Here is a 23,575-nt window from a genome sequence, read left to right on the forward strand (position 1 = left end):
GGTGCAGTGTCGCCCAAATCATCCTGGGAGATAACCGGGGCAGACAGCGACCTCCACTTTGTATTATTCACGTAATAAAGATATTATATAAATATCCAATTAGAAAATAATGAACTACAGTAAAGTAATATTTAATGAAAGAAAAAGAAAAAAACACGGTAATTTATAGTCAGGATAATTTTGTTCTAAAATCTAACAAGGGGCTCAAACTATACATATATGTAAAGTGAGACTAATGTTTCTATTTTTTGTTTTACAGCCCCATGTATCTGAAAATATACTCAGACCATCCCTCAAGGTCGAAATACTTCAGCAAGAGATCAAAGAGTGCTCCAGCAGCAATGATGGGTTCAGACCAGACAAACTCGCTCTGGAAAAAACGCCTGGTGGCGCCCAAGTCTGCGGTAACCGCTGCAACCACCAAGATAACCCTGGGACAGAGATCAGAGAGTGATGCATCATGGGCGTTTTCGTCAGACGAGACGTCGACTATCATCTCTGACATCGATAAGGTGAAAAAAATAAGATAATAATGATAATAAAGTAAACACGAGAAATACTAAAACAGCGAAAAATTATTAAATCAAAATCCTAACCAAAACTTTTGCAATCTCAACGCGTCTCAAACTCACTGTTTTCTACAATAATTCTGTCGTTTTTATTGCACTCACTAAAAGCCATTATCATTTGAATAAAATATGGTATGATTTTTTTATTCTCCAGACTTGTCTAAAGAAAATAATTAAAATATCATCTAGTAATAAAAGTAGATTTACTTTTTAGAACTGTTAGATCTGCAATTTCTTAGAAATGTTGGTGATTTTAAATAAATGTTAGCAGTAGAAACTATGTATGTCCATGTTATACCTATTACAATTGTGAAATGAGATTCTTCTAATCGTTTTGCTCCTTTTTAAAACTATAGGATAGTTCGGTGCCCTTTATAGAGTCCACTCACGAGTTCCGACGTAGGTTCGCGGCTAGCGAGCTGGAAGCGCAAGGCATCTCGGACAGGGCGCTGCAACTCAAGGCGGAGGCACTTAACGAGGTGGAGTCATCATACGCCAGGTCAGATACTGTTTCTACTGCCTCTTCAAAGTACGTGTTTGAAGAGGTCAACAAATTCCATCCTAATTTTACGTTTACAGATAAAAAGAAAATTACTCTCCTCCTAACATCACAAAACCCACACATTAATATTGATAATATGGAAAAGTGGGATCATTCGTCTTCCACTGTCTCGAAAGTCGAAGCCATATAGTTAGAATTTAGTTTTTAGTAGTTAAAATAGTCACGTACACTCTATATTGTTACACACTGTCCATCCTTTATTGTCATGTTACATGTGTTTGCAATCACCCTACGGGCAAGTAAAAAGACTCTCTAAAAAACTTTGGAATTTATCATGTGATTTATTTCGTTCAGAGTAGGTATTTACCTGCGGTAGCAATTGTGCATAACTGAGCCATCCTCTGAAAAGCATTTTATCGCTATTGTCAACAGTGAGTCTAAACACTTTGTATTAAGCGTGTTGTCCACCATGTTGGGTGTTAAATTGCTAGATACTAGTAAATTCGTCCATATACATGGAATGGTCTACATGTACGTTCTCCAGTTACAACCTAACAGCATGGCGGCTATGTGCTCACATTCTACTATAGCTACCATTCATCACATCGATGCCTTGATATTATTGTTTTATGTCTACTATGACTATAGTCTAATTAATATTTACAACCTTGATTAGGAGACAGGCTATGATGGACTCTGAAGATGAGGTAGGCAAGATGAGAAAGTCTAAGGAGCCTCTAGAAGATGAATCTCCTACTGTCTTATCTCTTCTGACCAACGAAGATGGGACCAAGGAGGAAGAGAAGTAAGTATTATCTTAACCCATAGCATTTTGAAATTTAAAAGGGAAGTATTAAAAACGATGGTGTTATAAAAAAAACTACACATAACATCATGCAAAACATTTAGTTCATAATATGTAATTTGTTACTCTTTCGCTAGGTGGCATACAGTTATACATGACGAACACAAACTAGCGGCAGAAACGCTGGCCGTCACCAGAATCAGGATGATGTTTCTGCGCAGGCGCTTGGGCCGCTACCAAAGCGACAAACGGGAGGAGCAGAAGAAACATCGCGAGAGGTTGGAAAAGTCTCGCGAGAGTTTCCAGGTTTGTGAATAGTTTTGATGTAGAGACAAAATGGCGGGGCATCTACGTCACATTTATATGGGTCACATAGGTCATTTCTGTAATCGCATTTTGCTCGATGTACAATTTAAGACAAATTTAATTTATTGACTTATTGATTATTATTGATAATTTAATTGTTTTAACTTTTCATTCAGCTAACAATCTAGAGATCTAGGAGCCAGAATTTAAATCATTTATCCACTCTTGACCGTCATAGGACAAGCTGCAGAAACTAAAAGAAGAATCAGAGAGAGAAACTGACAAGTCAGACACAGAGAGCAAGGAAAAAGACCAAAGACCAGGCAGACTGGTATTTTACGTTTTGTTTAATGACTTAATGTTACTGCATGTGCTACAATGATATTGGATTCATTTATAACAATATATTCTTCTATTATAATGATCTTAAATAATCTATCAGTGGTAAATAGACTACACTGTGTAGCAAACATTGTCAAACTTACCTCTAGCTCTTGTGATCTTAAAAAAAATGTGTGACTGTGATTTTGTGTCCAGGTAAAGCGGAAAGCCCGGATGGCCATATTACGGCGCCGCGCCTCCTCACATAGCCTATCCCGGTCCAGTTCCCAGGGTTCCCTGGTCAGTCTACCGGACACGCCCAGGACAAGAACGGTGTGGCCTTTAGTCTATTGTTGTCTCCATAGAAAATAGAGGTGTGACTGTAAGTGTGTGTCTGACTGTCAGTCTGTGTGAGTGTGTGTGTGTGTTTCACACATTTTTAGTCAACATAACTTCAGAATTAATGAGGACATGTTGAAATAAAATACTGTCAAAGTATAGGAATTTCACAGGATAAATGCAACTATATCGATGTTACATTTCTCCATGAATGCTCTTCTAGCCGGTCCCGACAACCCCCACTACAGAAGGGTCATACCGGTCCCGGTCCCGGCGGAGCAGTGTGACGTCAGAGTCGTCCATCACAGCCCCACCTCCTGTCTTCACCCGGCGGTCCACAACTACTCTGTTAGACAGGCTCCCCAACACAACAGGTACAGCGGAAATGTGTTGTTGTTGTTTTATTCCAACATTTCATGACCAAACATGGCTGCTGCCGGCGGCACACTAAACTTATATCAACTTATTTTATGCCGCCACCAACACAGAGTACAAATACAGGACAGGACAATGAAATGACAATACTCATTTTCACTTGGGTTAAGTGAGGAAAGTCGTGTTAAGTGACTTTCCCAAGTGCACAAGATCGGTGGCATGTCAGGACTCGAACCCGGGACCTCTTGGTTCCGAGTCGAGCATTCTGCCGCTACGCCACACGACCCCACATTCCAACACAGACTAGGGATCTTAAATCTCTTTACGTTTTATGGGTTCAGTTGCATGCAGTTAGCCACTCATTATTTTCATACTGAATTAAACACTTTATCCGTTTGCTCCCAGGCCGGGGATCCTTTACTCGCCCAGCTACACGAGAACGATCGAGACACCCCAGCTCGCCGCTACCTGTGACAGCCCGCCAGGTTTACACAGCAGGGATCATTTAGGGTGTTCAACGCCACAGAAATTAACAGATAATTTGTTGTACATTCATGCCCTATTGGGCTAAGTACAGGTAAACAAATGAAATGCTAGGTATGTTCTGTATCTGTATCAGTATAGCCGATATAACCAACCTTCGGTATTCGATAATGTTCAAAAACAGAATAGGATATGTCTAGATAGCTTAATAAGCCAAAACATACAGGCATTTGATAATTATGGCATAATTTAGAATTATTGTCTACCTACCTAATCTGACTGGCGAGTCTTTCTTTCGGTAAAATGTTTTAGGTAAATTATAAACCTTTATCCGTTTAATTTTACCTTGATCTTTTGTAAAAAGTGCAAGGAACGCATGCCTAAAAACAAAGCTATAAGACTTGCAAAAAAAAAGTACTTGGAATACATAAAATGCTAGTTTAATATATTATTCTGCTTAAATGCTTGTATGATCTGATTTCTTCTTGCTTGGATGTGAATTCGAATCCATTTTTATTCAACTATCAAGACTCTGGAAACTTACAATTTGATAATGGCAAAATACTATTACGTTTTGTTAACGATTATGTCCTTATGAAAAGCGCTTCATTGTATTTCCAATCGTATCTGTCCTTCAAAAACTTTGATTCAATTTGCACAAATTGTTTGTATAAGATAAAGACAACCGTTCTATGTAACGAACAGGCTTGTGGCACCACCGTACATATACGAACAACAAGGTTGGAAGGCCAATAGGTTTGGTGCAATATGTCGGAATACAAATAATGGACAGTTTAATCATAATAAGCTATCAACCTTGTTTGATTCTGTGTCCATTCCTGCTAGACAGTGGATTACTCGTTGGGAAGTCATCACTTGCATATTTAACCTTTTCAGACCGTTTTTTGTCATGCATGGGCCGGGGGGGGGGTTATGAGGCCCTATTACTCAACAACCAATCTTTGTGGGCAATCGAATATTTAGAGTGGAGTGAAATAGTAAAGTTAAAAAATAATCAGAATTCTCTGAGTCATTGCTGTTAACAATAGAATGAAACCTTGATATCAGAATGTTCGCGTTATGGTATTATATATGTGTAATTTGGGTGTAAAAAATTATAGATCATGCTAATTTTAAGATTATTGAAATATATTACAAAGCTCAAAATATTCCATTGAGGTTTGAGATCTCCGAATGCTTTGTTAAACCCCGCTGTGGGTCGTGGTGACATCCATCGGCTAGACAACCAGTCTGGGACGCTTTTTCCACCCTAGCTACCAGGACGTCCTTAATGTATTTCTTTGTGTATGTCATTACAGAAAACGTGTTTTTGCCGCACGTGTCGTGAATGGTCGACAGTCATTAAGGATCAAACACCTGGACGTCCTAGACCTCTTTCGTTGTCTACTAGTATGTCATTACAGACCACGGGTTTTTGCTGCACGTGTCTTGAATGTAACAGACCATCATTTGCCTTTGTCAGACAATGATGATAATTAGCATCTCCAGGTCACATCGACCCCACCTGACCACATGTCCAACTCTTCATTGCACAACTTTCTTCGGCTGCACAAACGACAGCTGGACATCAAATTATTCTGTAAAGTCGGAGTGGACAGCAAGCTGACATTAACCAACCTTCAAGTTGCTTCATCTACACTGTACGTACCTATCTTTGTCCACTTTTCTACATTGCACTCGCGAAACAATTCATTTGTTTCCTTCTTAGTCAGATTCCATAGGAATTATTTTTGGTATTTTTTCTACCAATTAGAAAAGATTGACAACGAGGATCTTTTTCCATAAACGCTAATTTGTCGGAGTAGAAACTTTGCTTTTTGAGGTTATGTTCATTGCTCGTTCAAAATTATTGACATGAGTGCTCATTTGAAAGCCTGTTGTTAATTTTTCTAATGTTGGCGTCACATTTCCGAACCTGGGCCCGGCCGGGCAGTCTTATGGAACGAAAAGTACGATATAAAAGACAAGGAAACAGAAAAAGGTTTTCGGTGATAATCATGGGCACTATTTCTGTATATTCCTAGGCCTGATATGAGTTGGTAGTTTTTCGTTCATACAAACAGCCAGCCGGTCCCCGATTTGGAATGATACAGCCCATGGCCATGTCAGACATTTTCACAAAGTTGGACCTTAGCAAACATGACAATGTGATTATTACGCTATTGCAAACATTTGAACCGTTTTGTTGCATTTTACCTGTAAAAACAATGCACGTTTTACCCACATTCCATTGACCGCGCTCTCGTCTAGCTATTTCTGTAATGATGATGTGAGCTCAAGCGTGAGCTTTCTTGTACAGCCAGTGTTACGCATTGTCGCAAAGTTGTACGGCAGCAAACAACATTCTCTTATTAATTACGCTTACGATATTGTAGATGTTTTAGCTGTTTTGCCCCACCTAACCTGATCCGACCGTAGTGCTTGTTAAATTCCTTCTTTATCTGACAACCTGAGGATCTGCTAGATCTAATGGACTGTTGTGCATTACTAAAATTACGTCAGTGAAGGTTAGACAACCAGGTGTACGTAATAAGATACAACATATACAGTTACTCAAGCAACTGAATTTGATTTTGGAAAATTTACTAACTGTTTTTGGCGTATGATGGAAATGTTAATTTGGGTTGGAGGGGGCATAGCCTCCTTCGCAGTCTTGTTGGGCGTCGGCGTTATTTCTTTTTCTGTGAGCGACGCGAGTAATATGCCGCCACAAGGGACGATTTGCTGCCGAGGGAGATTTTGCCGCGGAGAGAAGGATTCGCGCTCCCTCGGCAGCAAATCGTCCCTTGTGATGACGGCATTTTACTCGCGTCGCTCACAGAAAAAAATAACGCCGACGCCCAACAAGACTGCGAAGGAGGCTAGAGTAGGCACATGATGACCAGGTAATTATAGTCATTTATGTTATTCACGCATCATGCACTAACTCACTGTGTCCAGCACACTCGTTTCTCTGTTCTCCATCGCTCCAGGCAGTGACGCATACAGACCCATAATTAGCTCCCATGGGAAATCAAACTCTTTCTGAGCTTATTCGTAACTGTTCTTCTTGAAATAAGGCAAAAGTTTCTTAGCTTGGCTGCACTAATAGGGCAATCGACATCTTAAACTTCGGATGATAATGTATGGATGAATTGGGTAGGGTGTTGCCATAGTAGTAACTAACATCGCTTTGTCGACAGAACTGAAAAGAACTATATGTACCTGCCCCAGCTCTACAGGAAGACAAAACAGTACGAGAATAATACTCGACATGTGGCGATGAACTATGAGACGTATTCAATTTGATCAAAGGGAATAAACAGCCTTCGGCATCAGATCTTTCCAGCAAGTTTTTTTTCGGTAAATTCTTTTGTTCTGGGACATTGCCAATTCTCCGAAGAACTTAATACATTATATTACTCTGAGGTACAACATACTGCTATATTATGCTTTATCTCCAGATCACTGTACATGTGTCACAGAACTGTACATAAGAATAGATAGTACAAGACTGCCGCAGAGTTATGTTTGAAGGCAGAGCTTCCTGTTACACATTACATATTGTCCAGGCTACCCATCGCGATGCAGAGATTGGTATCAACGCCGTTCCCGTAGTCTGAGGTAATTGTCACCAGTTTTTATATTTAGCTAATTTGTTGTCATTTTTTTCTCAGGGGAGAAGACGACAAAACATTTGCAGAACAGGATACATCGATGGCGATGAATTAACTGCAGAATAGAGGGCACCAGAAAGGTTACAGCTTCCCAAAAAAGGGCATCAGATAGGTTGCAGCTTGAAAAGAGGACATCAGCGAGGTTGTAACTTACCGAAATAGAAATTCAGCCAGGCTGTGACTTCCAGAGAGAGGACTTCAACAAAGTTGCTGCATCCAAAAAAGAGGGTCATCAGCAAGGTCGTCATTTCAGGAACGTACGCGGTTGAAGCTTCCCTATTAAGGGGTATCGGCAAACTTGTGACTCTTCGCGACACAGGGTATCAGTGAGAACTCGGAATCCTAAAAAAAACAGCTATCAGCAACAGGTCAGCTTCTCTTCAGAAGTCACCATAGTCAGATACTGAAAATTTCCTCGACGAACAGTTACAGCCACTATTGCCACGGACTGATTTAGAGAAATAGGACAAAGTAAGAGCAAAGTTTTTGCAGTAGAAGAACTGCATTAGGTGTCACAAGTACAAAACAAGGACTGTACTGAATCTGTATATGCTTAATCTATGTAGCGCTGCTTAACGTCATTGTAAATAAGAGTAGCGTTAACCTTAATAGCGAGCACGATACTGTCTGTTGACACCAGTAGTACAAGTAGAAAGTACAAACAGAAGAAAATGTCATCCTCCGGTGACAGTAATGAAGCCGAAATCGTAGGAAGTACTCCTGATGTAAAGAAAACGCCTTCATTTGAAGCAGCAAAGGGCGTTGTGCTAACCCTCATGTCAGCCATTGCTATCTCTTTTTCCGCCGAATTCACAGCATTAATAAGCAAGGAAGGCATCCCAAGTTTCCAAATCTTCTTCCTAAAGCGATCGATTGAGCTTCTGACCCTTGTTCCTATTTTAGCATTCTGGCGGCCAAAGTTATACGGTGAAAACAGACGCCAGAATTTCATGTTGTTCCTATTTGCAACGGTTACAAATGTCTCTATGGTTGCGTACTTTCTTTCTTTTGTCTACACAGTTCCAGGAATCGCTTTTGGTATCATTCAAGGTTTGATGCCGTTCTTTGTAGCCTGTATCGGATTTTTGGTCTTGAAGGAATCTCTGAGTCTTGTGGATGGTTTTGGGATGGTCATCAGCGTATCAGGGGTTGTACTAGTGGCTGTTGGGAATACACAGGTAGGGGGATTGCCGACCAAGCTACTCGTCATGTCAATCGTTATGCCTCTGCTTGCGTCGTTTGCCTTAGCCCCTGACGTGGTTATTATGCGGTACCTGACAGGAACACTTGGGGTGCCAATAGTCACAGCATTGCTGTATCAAGATACTTTGGGGGCAGTGGCTTGCCTGGGAATAACATACGCGGCAGAGATTCCAGTCTGGACGATGTCGTGGCGTACGGTGTTATACGTGGTGGGACTTGGGGTGAGCAAGAGTCTTGGCACATTTTTGCTCCTTGCAGCCTTGAAATTTGTAAAAGCGTACATCTCAACTACAGTGCGCATGTTTGTCATCCCGATCACCCTGCTGCTTGACTACTTCTTTATGCAGAAAATACCACATTCCTTCCAAGTGACAGGCATGGTCTTGGTTATGTTGGGAATAGTCTTTGTTAGCGGGCATACTTGGTGGCGGAAACATCGTCAGAAGGAATATAACGTTTCAGTCTAATTTTGAACAAGAAAATGGATATTCCAAGACAAAGAAAAATTGTGTGCCCATGTCATGGTGCCTTCTTAAATGGATCAAAACCAGCTGAAAATCACCTCTCGAAACTTTACGGTCTGATTCTAAAGAGAGATAAGTCGGTAGGTAAATTTATCTCTTTTAGTTTTTTTTTTTTTAATTTGTAAAAAACACACCGTGTAAAACAGTGAGAAATTGGTGTTATACGGATCACTGTTATATTATTACAGTGTTTTTTTTTCCAAGCTAACATCGACAATGGTCATGGTGGGGTTTTAAGCAATATTACAACACGATGGATTGGTGATAGGAATTACAATACTTTTTTATTATTGTGTTGATAATGATTGCTGTGTTCATGTGAGTATGTGTTAGATTGATTTGGATTCTTATGTAACTATGAAGATGGTTTTGCAATTGTGATCAATGTCGTTTTCTATATATGGTGAGAATGTATGCTTGTTTCGATAGTAGGTAAATTAATATGTTTGGTAAGTAGGTATTGAAAGTTTACATTTTTCTTTGTTACCCATACGTAGCTAATACAGCATGTTTATTTATCTAGTAAGTAACATATTGATATAAAAACAAATGTTATCTATATTCATTTCGTTTAGCATTGGTGAATAAAATAAAACACTTATTACATTTAGTCATTTATTTATCTCTAAACCTTTTGCCCCCGCCGTCTTCAAGGCCAATATGTACATTAAGTAAAAAAGAGAAATATTCATTAAAAATACAAATATCTACATACTACATGTACAGAAACAAACAATACCATATATATTTAGAGTGAACATAATTACAAAACCACGAATGCATAAATGAAAAAAAAACACAATCACATAACGTTACAAATATACATATTATAATTTTTCAAGTAATGATCACAGATCGAGATGACACTGTTTGGAAGATAGTTTTCTTGAAATGGGACAGTTCACACGGTGTCTTAATGTGACAAGAATAGTGCATGTCATACCATAATTGCGCGGTCAAAAAACTGAAAGGTACATATAATTTGTATAGCAAATTTTGTTGAAGACCTGGCCACACACATTCCCCTAAAGATTGTCCATGGATGCTAGTTAACTTAACACGCTGTCAATTCGGCATCTTGATATATATCCGTCCTTGCCCCTTCTGCTATCTGTCCATAAAACTGTGCAATATAATGTCCTACTAACTCTACTGTCTGACCCTTTTCTGTCAATCACCAATCATTCAGGGGAAAAATCATTGCCCCCAGTTTACAGGACAGGACAACTGTGAAATTCTGGATTGTCCAAATATAAAACCTTTGCGTTTGTCCCTGTAGTCACTTAATATTGCATAATTTTCAAATTTCCTATTCAATCGATTGGAATCTAACATTTATAAAGCTGTTAGTGTTAAAAATCTGTAGTATGTATGACGGTTTGAAGCTGTTCATTAGCAGCCTTGAAGCGTACTAATTGCAGGTCTCCTTCACATGCCTTCGGCATGATGTCTGTATATAATCATACCTCTCTGAACCCACTACAGGGATGAACTGTAATATTTAACAGTTTTTTTAAAGTAGGTGAAGCGAGTTAATCACATGCCTCTTTAACACATATTCAGCATGATGTCTGTCTACAGCACCTCTCTTTACCGACGATTGTGACGAACTGTCAACTTTGACAGATTCTAATTGTAGATGACCAAAGCATTCAAGCGTGCTATCAAAATTACTTGTCTAGGCAAAGGGTGTCACCTCGACACCAAAACAGGGTTGAACAGCCGGTCAACAAGAATTCGGAGATCACTTACCTCCGTTAAAATATTTAGAGCTTCCTTAATCTTACTGAAACGACAACGTCAAAAGAAGATGATGCAAACGTATTACATTAAAGAATGTTGCTTTCATTTAATAGATGTCTGAATGATTACATTTCATAAAAAGACATGCCAATGGTATTATTAATAATAAATAAATACATCATAATTTTCTCAAACGCTATACAATGATAAAACGCCTAGTCTATCCACAAATTCAAATTGTAAACAAAAAATAATCATTTTTGATAACAGTTTTTAATATGGCGAGATGATCTGCAGTGGTGTCCTGGTGCCTAAGGTTGGAAGTTGTCTCAATCCGAACCAATCCTGATGTAACCCCGCAGCTTCTACTAGAACAAAACGATGTGTTGTCAAAAAACCTTCCTAGATCATGCTGTGTAAAATGCAAGTATCTGATTTCCCTGTGCAAATGTGCCCTATTTCAAGGCCGACAAATACCACAGAATCTTCAGACAAAGAGAAAATTAAAACCGGCACACGACCCTTTTTTCTCCTTGTGACAAAGTACAACATAAAATAAAGGCTACACGGCATAATTAATACAGTCTTCTCCATATCAGTTTTAAAAAGCAAAAACTGAGATGACCCTCATCTTACCTGAGATTACCGCTGGTGTCATTACTGCCTTTGTAGTTGTAGGTAGTACTAGGCTTGTAGTTCTGTCTCGTCTGGACTGGTAGGCCATACACCCGTCGTGGTCTTCCTCTCCTTCCTGTACCTACGTAGAGACTTATACTACAAGAGAGTCTGTACCATGCACGCGTATGACCATGTGTAGGTGTGTGTACTTGTGCGTGTACAAGTCTTCATGATCAAGAACAGACGAAAGAAAAGACTTACATTCAGTCAAGGAGAAGACAAGGAAACTCAAGCTCTCCTCACACATTTACACCTCGTTTCAAGCCACGTTTACACGGAAACATTCAGCAAACCGCATTCAACATCATTCATCACAACTTTATACCACCTGATGCCCTTGTCCGTGAACTGGTTGCGAGGGTGTGCGGAGTAGTTGCAGACGTCAGATCTGTGAAATAAACATTGAGTGTTCAAAACTTAAAGTCACAAAGTTCAAGCTAAAAGGTGAAAAGGAACTGGTTGCAATCAGTCTGCGAAGATCTGAAATACAAGGCAGACAGACTTTTATATAGCATAAACATCGGATGGTATTGTAGATGCAGCAAGCTGGCTGACCAACCACCGAAAGCACCAAGCCTATAATACCGTACACATAGGCAGAAGATGAAAGGTTAAAACCCACATTAGACATGATTAGACCCCCTCCTATAAAAGCATTCTTCAATTTAGCTCATCATTCAGCACATTGAACTCATCATGAAATGTGTTCCTTTACCACCCGGTCCAGTTGTCCATGAACTAGTTGCACCAGAAAGCTCAAAAGAATGCTCAAATCACAAATTACATTATGAAAAAAAAGCTAAAAACAACTTTCAACAAGTCTGCAAAGATTTAAAATTCAAGACCAAAAGACTTTTTTGCATGCATACTTTGATAAACATCGTATGGAATTGTAGATGTAGCAAGCTGGCTGACCAACCACCGAAAGCACTAAGTGTGATACTTTAGACATCCAAGCAGAATGCGCGAGAAGCTGGATGATTGAAACCCACATTAGGCATGATAAGAGCTCCCCTATCAAAGTGGACGGCTTCGACCATTCTTTAGTTAGATTTATTTGATATTGAACTCATCATTACCACCTGGTCCAGTTGTCGATGAACTAGTTGCAAAGGCGTGGCAGCGGCATAAAGTAGTAAATGACGTCGTGTCTGTGAAGTAAACATTGGGAATGCTCAAATCACAAATTACATTATTGAAATAAGCTGAAAACAACTTGCAACATGTCTGCAAAGATTTAAAATCCAAGACTGTCAGCCTTTTATATTGTATGCTATATATAACATTGAATGGTACAGGAGGTCTAGCAATCTGGCTTACCAACTACCGAGAACACGTACGTCTAAAGCAGAATGCGCGGAGCTTCAAGATAACACCATATTAGGCATGATAAGACCTCCCCTATTAAAGTGGGTGGCATTGACCTTTCTTAACTTTAAAGGCCCTAGTTAGATTTGTTTGACATTGAACTCAGCATTACCAGCTGGTGCCGTTGACCACGAACTAGTGGCCTCTGCGTGCAAAGTAGTTAAAGACGTCGGGTCTGTGAAATAGATATTGAGAATGCTCAAGTCACAAGTTACATATTTTAAACAGTGTAAAAAAGGCTTAGAATGGGTCTGCAAAGATGTGAACTCCAAGGCTGACAGACGTTTATATTGCATGCTTTGATAAACATCGTATGGTATTGTAGATGTAGCAAGCTGGCTGACCAACCACCGAAAGCACCAATCGTGATACAAGCACCAATTGTGATACTTTAGACACGAACTGCAAAAGGAGCTGGAAGATTTAAACGCACAATAGGCATAAGAATACCCCTCCTATAAAAGTGAAAGCTCATTACGATTCGGCAATTTAAAGGCCAGAGATAGATTAGTGTGACATTGAACCCATCATTGGAATATGTTTTTTTTACCACTAGGTTCCGTTGTCCACGAACTAGTGGCATCCGCGTGTAAAGTAGTTAAAGACGTCGTGTCTGTGGAATAAACATTGAGAATGCTCAAGTCATAAGTTACATATTTTAATTAAACAGTTAAAAAAAAACTTGGAATGGGTCTGTAAAGATGTGAACTCCAAGGCTGACAGACGTTTATATTGCATGCACAATAGGCATAAGAATACCCCCTCCTATAAAAGTGGAAGCTCATTACGATTCGGCAATTTACCACTGGGTTCCGTTGTCCATGAACTAGTGGCATCCGCGTTTAAAGTAGTTAAAGACGTCGTGTCTGTGGAATAAACATTTAGAATGCTCAAGTCACAAGTTGAATATTTTAAACAGTGTAAAAAAGCTTGGAATGGGGCTACAAAGATTTGAAATCCAGGGCTGACAGACTTTTAAAAAGCATGCTATGCACGACATTGTATTATATCAGAGATGTAGCAAGCTAGTTAAACAACCACCGAAAGCACCAAATCCAATACTTCAGGCATTCATGCAGACTGCATGAGAAGATGAAAGGTATAAAAACACATTATGCATGATTAGACCCCCTACTATAATATAGGGCGCCTATCACTATTTGGCAATTGAGCGTCCTTAGTTTGATTTGTTCGATTGAAATATGTTCCTTTACCACTCGGTCCCATTGTCCATGAACAAGTTACATCCGTGTGTAAAGTAGTTAAAGGCGTCGTGTCTGTGGAATAAACATTGAGAATGCTCAAGTCATAAGTTACATATTTTAATTAAACAGTGTAGAAAAAGCTTGGAATGGGTCTGCAAATATGTAAAATCCAAGGCTGACAGACTTTTATACTGCATGCTTTTATAAACATTGGATGGTATTGTGGATGCAACAAGCTGCCTGACCAACCACCGAAAACACCAACAGTGATATTTTAGACACTCAAGCAAACTGAAAGAGAAGCTGGAATATTAAAACCCACATTAGGCATAAAAAAACTCCTATAAAAGTGGAAGGCCATTACGATTCGGCAATTTAGAGGCCAGAGTTAGATTTGTGTGATATTGAACCCATCATTGGAATATGTTTTTTTACCACTCGGTCTCGTTGTCCATGAACTAGTTCCATCGGTGTGTAAAGTAGTTAAAGGCGTCGTCGGGTCTGTGAAATAAACATTAAAAATGTTCAAGCGACAAATTACATATTTAAAATATGGGAAAAACAACTTGCAATAAAGGTTCTGAAATCCAAGGCTAGCAGAATTTTTATACTGCATGCTATGTACATGTATACCATTAAATGCTATAGATGTAGCAAGCTGGCTGACAAACCACCGAAAGCACCAAGCTTAATATTTCTGCCACTGAAGCAGAATGCACGAGAAGCTGGAAGATTAAAACCCACATTAGGCATGATATGAACTCATCATTGAAATACGCCGCAAGATATTAGAGCATGACTTAAATGCATTGAAATACACGCAAAATGTTACAAAATCATGTTTCTCTTTGAAACACGCAAAGCATCAAGCCATCATTGAAATATATTGCAAGATATCAGAGCATGTTGAAAATACATTAAAATATACACAAAAAAACAAGTTTACGATTTTCGCTGAGCCATCTGACAAATCAACAGGCAGAAAAGAACATTAGAAAAAAGGCATGTTTGAAATCTCGATTTCGCAAGCAGATACGCAAAATGAACATGTTTGCAGGAAAAGCGCTGGCTAGCAATCGGGCTTCTCTTACTGCAGTTTGTTTCGTCACTTCCATCACCACAATCGTCATCGCCATCGCACTGCCAGTTAGTCGTAATACACCGGCCATTGTCACATCGAAAAAGACCCTTCGGGCATTCTGTAAGATAGTTTTGTTTCGTTTGATTGATGGTAATATAAATCTAAAACCATTAACATATTTTTGAAACATTATTATTCTTGGTGTTGCTAAAAACTACTTTTTCGTGGTTGTAGTAATAAAATCCAAAGTTGAAAATGGCGTCTTGGGATTAGTTATGTTTAACGGAGCCGTAGTCAATCAGGCAAATAAGTAACATATTTGCAAAGTGGTAATTGTATAGTTTAAGCAATGAACAGTAAATGGGGTTGGGTGATCCCTATTCATTTGATGTATAATCATTTAACGCTGTACTTCATCATTATCAATTGAAACATTTTAATACAAAACACGTCGTCTTTTGTCATCGCCTAAATAGTAAGCAATACAGTTCATAAACATTGTAAATATCTACTAAATAGTCAAAACAATGTCTGGAATTATACTATTCCCATACCTGACTGTGTTGTAGTCGTGTGGACGGTTGTCGGTGTTGTTGTAGTCAAAGGAGGTGTGGTTAAAGATGCATTTGTGCTGTTGGCCTGTGATGTTGAGTTGTTGGCCAATGTCGTTGTAACAGGTATTGTTTGGCCTTGTGTTGTTGTGGTCGCTGAAAGAAGTACATTTTGTTATATAAAACAATATAAAAGCTAAGAAAAGGTTTTTCATTACACTTAATATGACATTATCGTTCAAAATGGTTTAGAATAGTAAAATGTCATATCTTCAACTAGTGAAGATGCGACATTAGAAAGAAAAATCAAACCAAATTACTACATGCGTTAAGTTTCAAAACTTAACTGTTAATGTAAAAAAAAACATTAACGATTACATTTGGTTAAAAATGATACAATAGAACCATTACAGCACAGGCAATACAAAGAGTATAATGTCGTGCAAACATCGAGCTCTAACGTACATTTTGTAGTAGTCATTAGTAAACCATTATGTAGTTATAACTTTGGTTATTAAAATTATGTATTAGGTACATGAAGGATACGATCTTATAAGGGACCTAACTAACATTGATAAAAAAAATCAAACACGAAACAACACCAGACCAAACTTTTTTTGTCAGTCGCAAAACAAGGTACTCTGTCCGACATGCTGTTATAAAATATTAGTGAGTTATTATTGGCTAGTTTCTGGCGAGCAGGCAGACAATCGGGGGTTTCTTACTGCAGTTGACCTCGTCACTCCAGTCTCCACACTCATCATTGCCATCACAAAGGTACTTCGTATTTATACATTCACCATTGTCACATTCAAAATGGGTCTTCCCATGACACCCTGTAATGCAGGGACTGTCCTCAAAATCAACACTAAGAAGATTGTTTAACTTAAAAAACAACAACACGAAAAGGCTCTAAGTTTGACACAGATACCCAAACCCAACTCAAAACGCCAAATTGTTCGGAAGTTTGTAAAGAAATACGGAATTTCTTGTCTTATTTTGCTCACTACATGTACAGGGATGTCAACATAAAACAGTAGGTTTGAAGCTCGGCTTGTACGGTGTTCAGAAAGTTTTATAATTATTATGAAAAAACTATTTGTAACTTCGTACAACGTTGCTTCGCATTTTTTGTAAATATTTTTCCGCGGCATGTAATCATAATTTAAAAAAGAAAAGGGTCATAAACTGAGCTAACAAAACTGCTTTACACGTGTAAAAATACTACATCCTCATCAAATAAGGGGTTTGCATCTTTCTACTACATGTATATTAATGAAGCAAACTTGTAATACCTTCTGGCCTTCTGGTTGGCAAAGTTGTTGTAGTCACAGGTAAAGTTGTTGTTTGTTCTGCAGTAATACATTCCAACAAATATATCAAAACACACGAACTGTAGATAACCACACAATATTACTCTTCATTGCCCTTAATCACACTTGCTACCCCTCCAAAACAATAAAAAAATAAGTTCGATTTTTAAAAATTTTATTCACTTTTATTTTGTGGAAGATTGGGCAAAAAGTTAAGGATCGGGCAAAAGACAAAAAATATGGCGTTACCATAATATAACTTTTAAATGTCAGGCTGTTGTGTCATAGCTTATGAACATATGACACAAAAATTATATCATATCTATTGCTGTCTTTTGAAATAGATCATTATTAAATCTTTAGATATAATTGTTTTATTACCTCACTGAAGGACCCTTTATACCTACAGCTCGAAATGTTTTTGTTTTTTTTTCTTTTTGTAGCTTAGTTGTTAAGGTCCCGGAGAAACGTGACGATTGGGAATTTATGCAGTTTTATTTTAGGCCCTGCAGTATAATAGGTCGACACCCAGTGCTGAGAGGGGTATGGCATCGTCCATAGCCATGACATTTTCTTCTTCTACCGCGGTATACATGTGTATAAATATACAGACAAATTGATACATAGTCTGATTGCACATATGTTCCGAAAAGTAACTCTCAACTTTTGATTAACCTATTTATATTTATTTTAATTCTCCCTGCATAATACAGCTTTACCCATGGCCACTCCGCAAACTCTGTTACAACTACACTTTTAACTTCCCGTGTCCTATTGACTATGACTTTAGCTGTGGTTATTATTTGTAAAGAAGAGCAATGATGAATCATACAAATACCTGGTCTAAAAGCGAAGGAACTTGTCCAATCTCCATAACTGAAACAGATTTTTAAGAAAGACGACACGTTTAGTTTTATAATCATTATTGTATCATATTCTGCATGTAAGTCATATTATAAATGCAAATCCTAACGAAGATTAGTTTGAAAGAGTTTGGAACACGGTTGAAGTGTTAATTCTGATATAATGGGACTTATACTTTCCCAAACATTAACTGCACAGCGCTACTTTTTTTTTCAACAACTATGCAACTTGCAACAACTGTGACGTCCCGTTACGCAGATGGGCAGTGGAACGTAAGTTACAGAAAGTCTATGGCACCCCCGTCTCTTCTGAGGAATGCGGCCTGTAATTTGCACGTCCATTAAGTATATGGCATTTTTCCATGCAACTTGCAAACCAATGCAGCTCTGAGAATTTTAACCCATTCCCGTAAAATCCCAAGTCCTTTGAATTCTTGCATCTTTTGATAACTACACAAAGACTGCAGACAAGCAGTTGATTATCTGGGGGGTCAATTTTTCTCGTAGACAAAATTGATTAAAATGTGTTAAATAACAGTTCAACATTGTTTCATGTAGTTTTCTGTAACTTGTATGAAATCTCAAGATATTATATGTATGTCATGAGTCCCTTCAGTGCGTTGCTTACCTTTTTTAATATTCCAACATTTCATCACTAGACATGGTGATAGCACTTATTAACTTATTTTATGCCGCCACTAACGCAGAGGACGAATACAGGACAAGACAATACTCATTTTCACTTGAGTTAAGTGAGGAAAGTCGTGTAAAGTGCCTTTCCCAAGGGCACATGGTCGGTGGCATGTCAGGACTCAAACCCGGGACCTCATGGTTCCGAGTCGAGCACGCTGCCTCTACGCCACACGACCCCACGATTGCTTACCTTTGTGATGTGATACCGTTCTGAGTGGATCCCTGATACGACTGCTGCCCGGACCATACGTACACAGTCACCCGTCCACCTATTTCTGTTATTCTACCGTCGTGAATAGCAGCTTGGCAAACTCGGGAATCCTGGCAGAGAATAACGACAGTTTTAGACCTTCCAGTGCGAAAGGTTAGGAATACTTATAATTAAACTGATATTTGCTCGCGAGCAAATGCAGCAAATGGCTTCATCCCCCGTACCAAAAATGAACCTATCCCCTAGGGGTCTAGGGGTATTCTACCTTCATGCTAAATTTCAAGTTTTCTGGCTGACAAATGAGTTGAATCCACTTGAAGAAATGGCAGGAGAAGGAGAAGAAGAAACATGAGGGAAACAAGATGTTTTCGCATAATTTACAATGTCTGACTCACTCAGTCACTGATTACAATGACAGCATGGCAACGGACAGCTTTGTCCATTTTTGGCATGTTGACCATTTTCAGAGGGCAACAAAATGTCTTAATATCTAGGCGAAAATTAATGCGCCGGCTGATGTCACCCATAAAAGTTACTTGCTGTGGCCTTAGGTGTAAATGGCTGTCAATGCAGAAATAGTAATTCTTGCTTTAAGCTATGAACGTCACCAGGTATTTCCTGTGTATCAACCGCTATTGTTACACATTTTGTGTTGTGAGCCCTGCGGTGTAATGGTTGCTTAAAACATCAAATGCTAAAAGTAACCATTAGGCCACAGCAAGCAAATTTAATGCGAGCGGGCGAAAAAAAAGTTTCTACGTGTACATTTTAAAAACTTGACTCAATCATTGTACAAATGGTTTTGATTCAGTAGGAGCATTACATATACACAGCCAACATCACATATCACTGCATCAAAGTAAGAAACAAAACAAGTAAATCTCAGCCTTTTCTTGTCTCCTCTTTTCATAGTTATCTGCCATTCACCTTCCGGCATGGCAGCAGACATCTTTGCCCATTTTCGGCATGATGACCACTGTCAGAATGCAACAAAATTTCTTTCTTTTTTTCCCAAAATCAGGCGAAAATTAATGCACGCGCTGATGTCATCCATAAAACTTACTTACTGTGGCCTTAATTAGCATAACCGGGATTTTTAGCGAATGGTAAATCAATTTTTATTGAAGGCATGTGTACTAAATGTGGTAATATCCAATATCTTACGCTTGTGTAGATGCCAGTCCCCCAGATATTTCCTGAAGTGCATCCGGGAGGGCAGCTGATGCTGTAAAGCGATAAAAATATCATCTCACATTGTCGAACTAAAACATGCCCGTACCCGTAGACATGGGGTCTCTCAAAGGTCCGTTTTTATAATTTCCATTTTTCAAATAAAAGCTGATGGTTCCACCCTGATCCCCTTTTAAAACTAATATGGTAAACTCAATCTTTTATGTTGTTTCAATGAACAGTTATGTGAGTGTCCAAGTCTGATGATTATTTTTGATGATTAATGATTAAATATTATAGAATGTTCTACCCATGAGAACATTGAAACCGCAAAAATATTTTTATTTAGTATACCTGCATATGTATGTAAGTTCTATGCTTCACTACAAGTAATTATTTTTATTCATGTATCTTATCTTATCTTATGGGTAGTCAATTCGATCCATACCAGGCTGACTTTCAAGGGAGCCCACAGATAATGAATGAATGAAAGAAAGACCTTTATTGTACGTTTTTGCTCATTGCGAACTAAGTACAGGTCATGGTAAATAGCAATGGTAGACTAAAATATATCTATAGTAAAACTACATATGTACAGGTTCTGCTTCTTCTCGCTTCTTAATACAGTTATAAATGTAAGAACAGATGGAGTTTATAGTACGAGGGTTATCAAGTTTCATGAGGAAAGTGAATTTTTCTTTTCTATCTAAAAATCTAAAACTAGGGAAATAATCTTGTATACAATTGAAGAGAATCTCTCTCTCATTATTATATAGATTACAGTTCATAATGAAATGGCTCTCATCTTCAATCTCATTTAGATCACAGTAATGACAAATTCTTTGTTGCAGAGGAATGTGGTTGTGCCTACCCTTTTCAATAAGAAGTTTGTGTGAGCTAATCCTAAGTCTTGTAGTGGCTATTCTGTGTCGTGTGTTTGTTATCTTCAAATAGTTTTCCTCGTTGTAAGTGGTTTTAAGTAATTTGTATGTTCGTAGTTTGTTGTTGTTACGAATTTCTGCCGTAAAAGTTTGGAGATACATGTCCTTTAAACGTTGGTCAAGGGTTGGAATAATTTGTGAAGGATTTAAGACATACGTCGGCGAATTCCATACGTAGCCAAAACCACACTCCTCTAGCGTCTTGCGGACTCCCGAAGCCCAGCATTTAGTGCCGGATGCGTCGAGTTCAAATTGACATAAAAGGGCGTCTGCTGAGAGACTGTCAGTCGGCACGTTCTGGCGTAACCTGATATAGTGTTTAATTGTGTTTAAAGATGCTTCTAGTTTGAGAGGATAACGCCCCAATTCCGCCATTACGGCAAGATTACAAGCAGATCTGGGAACATATAAAGATTGCTTACAGAATTTTAAATGAGCTGCTTCGATACGTGATGATTTTGGACTTTTGAATGATCCCCAAATTTCGGAGCCATACAACAATATTGGTTTTACACATGTGTCAAAAAGTTTGTTTCTAACAGATATTGTCGCGTTGGCTTTGTTTAGAGATTGATTCACTCCAAACAGAGCCTTCAGACCTTTGTTGTACAAGTATTTGTTGTTTGCCTTGAACGTGCCGGCTGCATTAACAACGATACCAAGGTAACAATAGTTTGCTACTATTTCTACTACATTGTTGTTGTACAAAAAATTACAGTCTTTAGGCAGACGGCCTCCCTTTGTAAAGACGACTACTTTGGTCTTTTTTAGGTTGACATTCAATTTCCATGTTTTACAATAAGTTTCTAATCTATTCAAAGATGTTTGTAGACCCCGTTGAGATTCAGAAAATATAACTAAATCATCTGCGTACAACAAGCAAGATACTATCTTATTAAGTAATATGGGGGGGTTACAAGAATTATCATTAAACTCATTTGCTAAATCACTAATGTATAAATTAAATAGTGTTGGACTCAGGTTACAGCCTTGTCGAACCCCACAGTTAGTTACGAAAGTTTCGGTAAGACCGCGGCTAGTTTTGATACAATTTGTTGTTTTGGAGTACATATCTTTGATAGTCATTAAAAATTTGCCTCCTATTCCAAGATCCGTCAATTTTCGTAAAAGTCCTTCTCTCCAAACAGAATCAAACGCTTTACTAAAATCTACAAAACAGGCATATAGTCGTGCATTTTTACTTAGATATTTGCTAACTAAAGTAGACAGTACAAAAAGATTATCAGTTGTTCTAAACTTTTTCCTGAAACCGGCCTGTTGGGGTTTGAAAAGGCTGTAATGTTCAGCATAGTTGACCAGTCGAGTATTTAAAATGGAACAGAAAAGTTTGCCAAGACAACTGATTATGGAGATGCCTCGGTAATTATCGGGAAGTGAAGTGTCTCCGGATTTATGTATAGGTACAATATGACTTAGTGACCATTCTTTGGGGTAGTAACCGTTTTGTAGACATGAGTTGAAAATACGTAGAAGGGGTTTCTTTAGTATGGTCTTCCCGCATTTCAACATTTCATTTAGAACCATATCGTCCCCGCTAGATTTCTTGTTTTTTAGGTTGGAGATTGCAATGTCTAGTTCTTCCTCTGTTATAGGACAATCTAATGTACAATTCTCTGGCGAAGGAGTACTAGAAAGGGGGGAGAAGTCTACGTTGTTTGTGGAAGCGCGTATGTTAGTATCCCCGATAACATCAGCGTGTTTGTTAAGACCTTTAAAATATTGAACTGGCTAGAGTAGTACTCTCCAAGCAGATCATACGGTGGGCAGTCAGTATCACTTGAGGGCCTGCAAGCCCTTTTTCGTAAGGCGTAATCAGGCCGTTTTAGACTTCGTAATTCGTAGGCAGCCTCCGCAAAAATCAACGTAATTCGTAATTGGACATTAGCCGCAAATCGTAAAGTCGTAATCAGCTCTGAGACTTTAACGTAATTCGTAATAGGCGGCGAAAATTTTGTGTAATTCGTAATCACTACCCCCCCTTGCAGGCCCTCTCAGTCTCACTTGAGAGTGTGTTGTCATGTGAATTTTGTAAAGATTTGAAGAAAACATGGCCATAAGAATAAATTTCTAAGAAGATATGTCTGTACTCTCTGAGGAACATATATGGATGTACTGGACACACATGTGTAGATAATTCTGACCTTTGTCATAACAGTCATAATGTAATAGGGTGCTTTAGCCTGTAGTATATTGATAATAATAAGTATCTTAGGTTACATAACTTTCTTGCACAGTAGGCTGGAAAAACACTTTCTTGTTCTTGTACTGAATCACTTTCCCCTGTTCTGAGAAATGGGGTACGTAAGAGATCTTTGAGACCCAGGAAGAACTAATGGGGTCCTGACGGTAGGGGACCTAGGGTCCCAGTGTCTGGACGTTGCCATATTTGGTAGTGGTCAGGGCTTTTCCACTAATGTCTAAGGAAGTGATTTAGAATGACTGATACAGGAAGTATGATGCACTGTTCCAAGAAACCTGTGTGTAGGTGGATAGAGGATATAAAAAACCCATGTACTAGAGAGCAGAGAGAGTTAGGCCCACTCTAGACGAAGCATTTCGCGACAGCGGTAACTGCCGACAGCGGCACGCCGACAGCGGGAACGCCGTCTAGAGAGGATTCCCGACAGCGTAGT

General features: G+C 38.7%; 4 protein-coding genes across 4 annotated transcripts in view; 3 read left to right on the forward strand and 1 right to left on the reverse strand.

Annotated features, from left to right (window-relative positions):
- The window catches only part of LOC109472585, a 9,406-nt gene extending 6,724 nt beyond the window's left edge, over positions 1-2,682 (forward strand). The window contains exons 6-11 of the mRNA XM_019772370.1: positions 260-512; positions 926-1,068; positions 1,748-1,876; positions 2,014-2,182; positions 2,421-2,513; positions 2,674-2,682. Coding sequence (XP_019627929.1) covers positions 260-512; positions 926-1,068; positions 1,748-1,876; positions 2,014-2,182; positions 2,421-2,513; positions 2,674-2,682 — 796 coding nt within the window. The remainder of the gene's footprint in view (positions 1-259; positions 513-925; positions 1,069-1,747; positions 1,877-2,013; positions 2,183-2,420; positions 2,514-2,673) is intronic.
- A 42-nt stretch (positions 2,683-2,724) lies between these two features.
- Positions 2,725-4,125, forward strand: LOC109472602. Its single transcript, XM_019772397.1, has 3 exons — positions 2,725-2,836; positions 3,066-3,216; positions 3,623-4,125. Exons 1-3 carry the CDS (start codon positions 2,738-2,740, stop codon positions 3,724-3,726), a joined length of 354 nt encoding a protein of 117 aa, XP_019627956.1. The 5' UTR covers positions 2,725-2,737; the 3' UTR covers positions 3,727-4,125.
- Positions 4,126-5,233: 1,108 nt separating this feature from the next.
- Positions 5,234-9,230, forward strand: LOC109472600. Its single transcript, XM_019772395.1, has 2 exons — positions 5,234-5,361; positions 7,378-9,230. The coding sequence occupies exon 2, from the start codon at positions 8,049-8,051 to the stop codon at positions 9,045-9,047; it is 999 nt and encodes a 332-aa protein (XP_019627954.1). The 5' UTR covers positions 5,234-5,361; positions 7,378-8,048; the 3' UTR covers positions 9,048-9,230.
- A 1,727-nt stretch (positions 9,231-10,957) lies between these two features.
- Positions 10,958-20,058, reverse strand: LOC109472586 (sortilin-related receptor-like). Its single transcript, XM_019772371.1, has 14 exons — positions 19,975-20,058; positions 18,790-18,920; positions 17,882-17,919; positions 17,026-17,082; positions 16,456-16,566; positions 15,734-15,886; positions 15,190-15,297; positions 14,534-14,599; positions 14,108-14,170; positions 13,444-13,506; positions 13,006-13,068; positions 12,605-12,676; positions 11,484-11,913; positions 10,958-11,212 (listed from the first exon to the last, which is right to left on the reverse strand). The coding sequence occupies exons 1-13, from the start codon at positions 20,056-20,058 to the stop codon at positions 11,837-11,839; spliced, it is 1,086 nt and encodes a 361-aa protein (XP_019627930.1). The 3' UTR covers positions 10,958-11,212; positions 11,484-11,836.
- Positions 20,059-23,575: the final 3,517 nt, after the last annotated feature.

The sequence above is a fragment of the Branchiostoma belcheri genome, unplaced genomic scaffold (assembly GCF_001625305.1).
Source record: "Branchiostoma belcheri isolate BF01 breed outbred unplaced genomic scaffold, Haploidv18h27 scaffold28, whole genome shotgun sequence".
NCBI lineage: Eukaryota > Metazoa > Chordata > Leptocardii > Amphioxiformes > Branchiostomatidae > Branchiostoma > Branchiostoma belcheri.

Coding starts and splice junctions, on each gene's coding strand:
- LOC109472586 (XM_019772371.1), bottom strand. CDS start 20,058: ATGATATTTTTATCGCTTTACAGCATCAGCTGCCCTCCCGGATGCACT. Junction 15,887..16,455: donor GAGTGACGAGGTCAACTGCA/GTAAGAAACCCC, acceptor TACTTCTTTCAG/CGACCACAACAACACAAGGC. Junction 13,069..13,443: donor GTGGACAACGGAACCTAGTG/GTAAAAAAAACA, acceptor TCTATTTCACAG/ACCCGACGTCTTTAACTACT.
- LOC109472602 (XM_019772397.1), top strand. CDS start 2,738: ATGGCCATATTACGGCGCCGCGCCTCCTCACATAGCCTATCCCGGTCC. Junction 2,837..3,065: donor ACACGCCCAGGACAAGAACG/GTGTGGCCTTTA, acceptor ATGCTCTTCTAG/CCGGTCCCGACAACCCCCAC. Junction 3,217..3,622: donor CAGGCTCCCCAACACAACAG/GTACAGCGGAAA, acceptor GTTTGCTCCCAG/GCCGGGGATCCTTTACTCGC.
- LOC109472600 (XM_019772395.1), top strand. CDS start 8,049: ATGTCATCCTCCGGTGACAGTAATGAAGCCGAAATCGTAGGAAGTACT.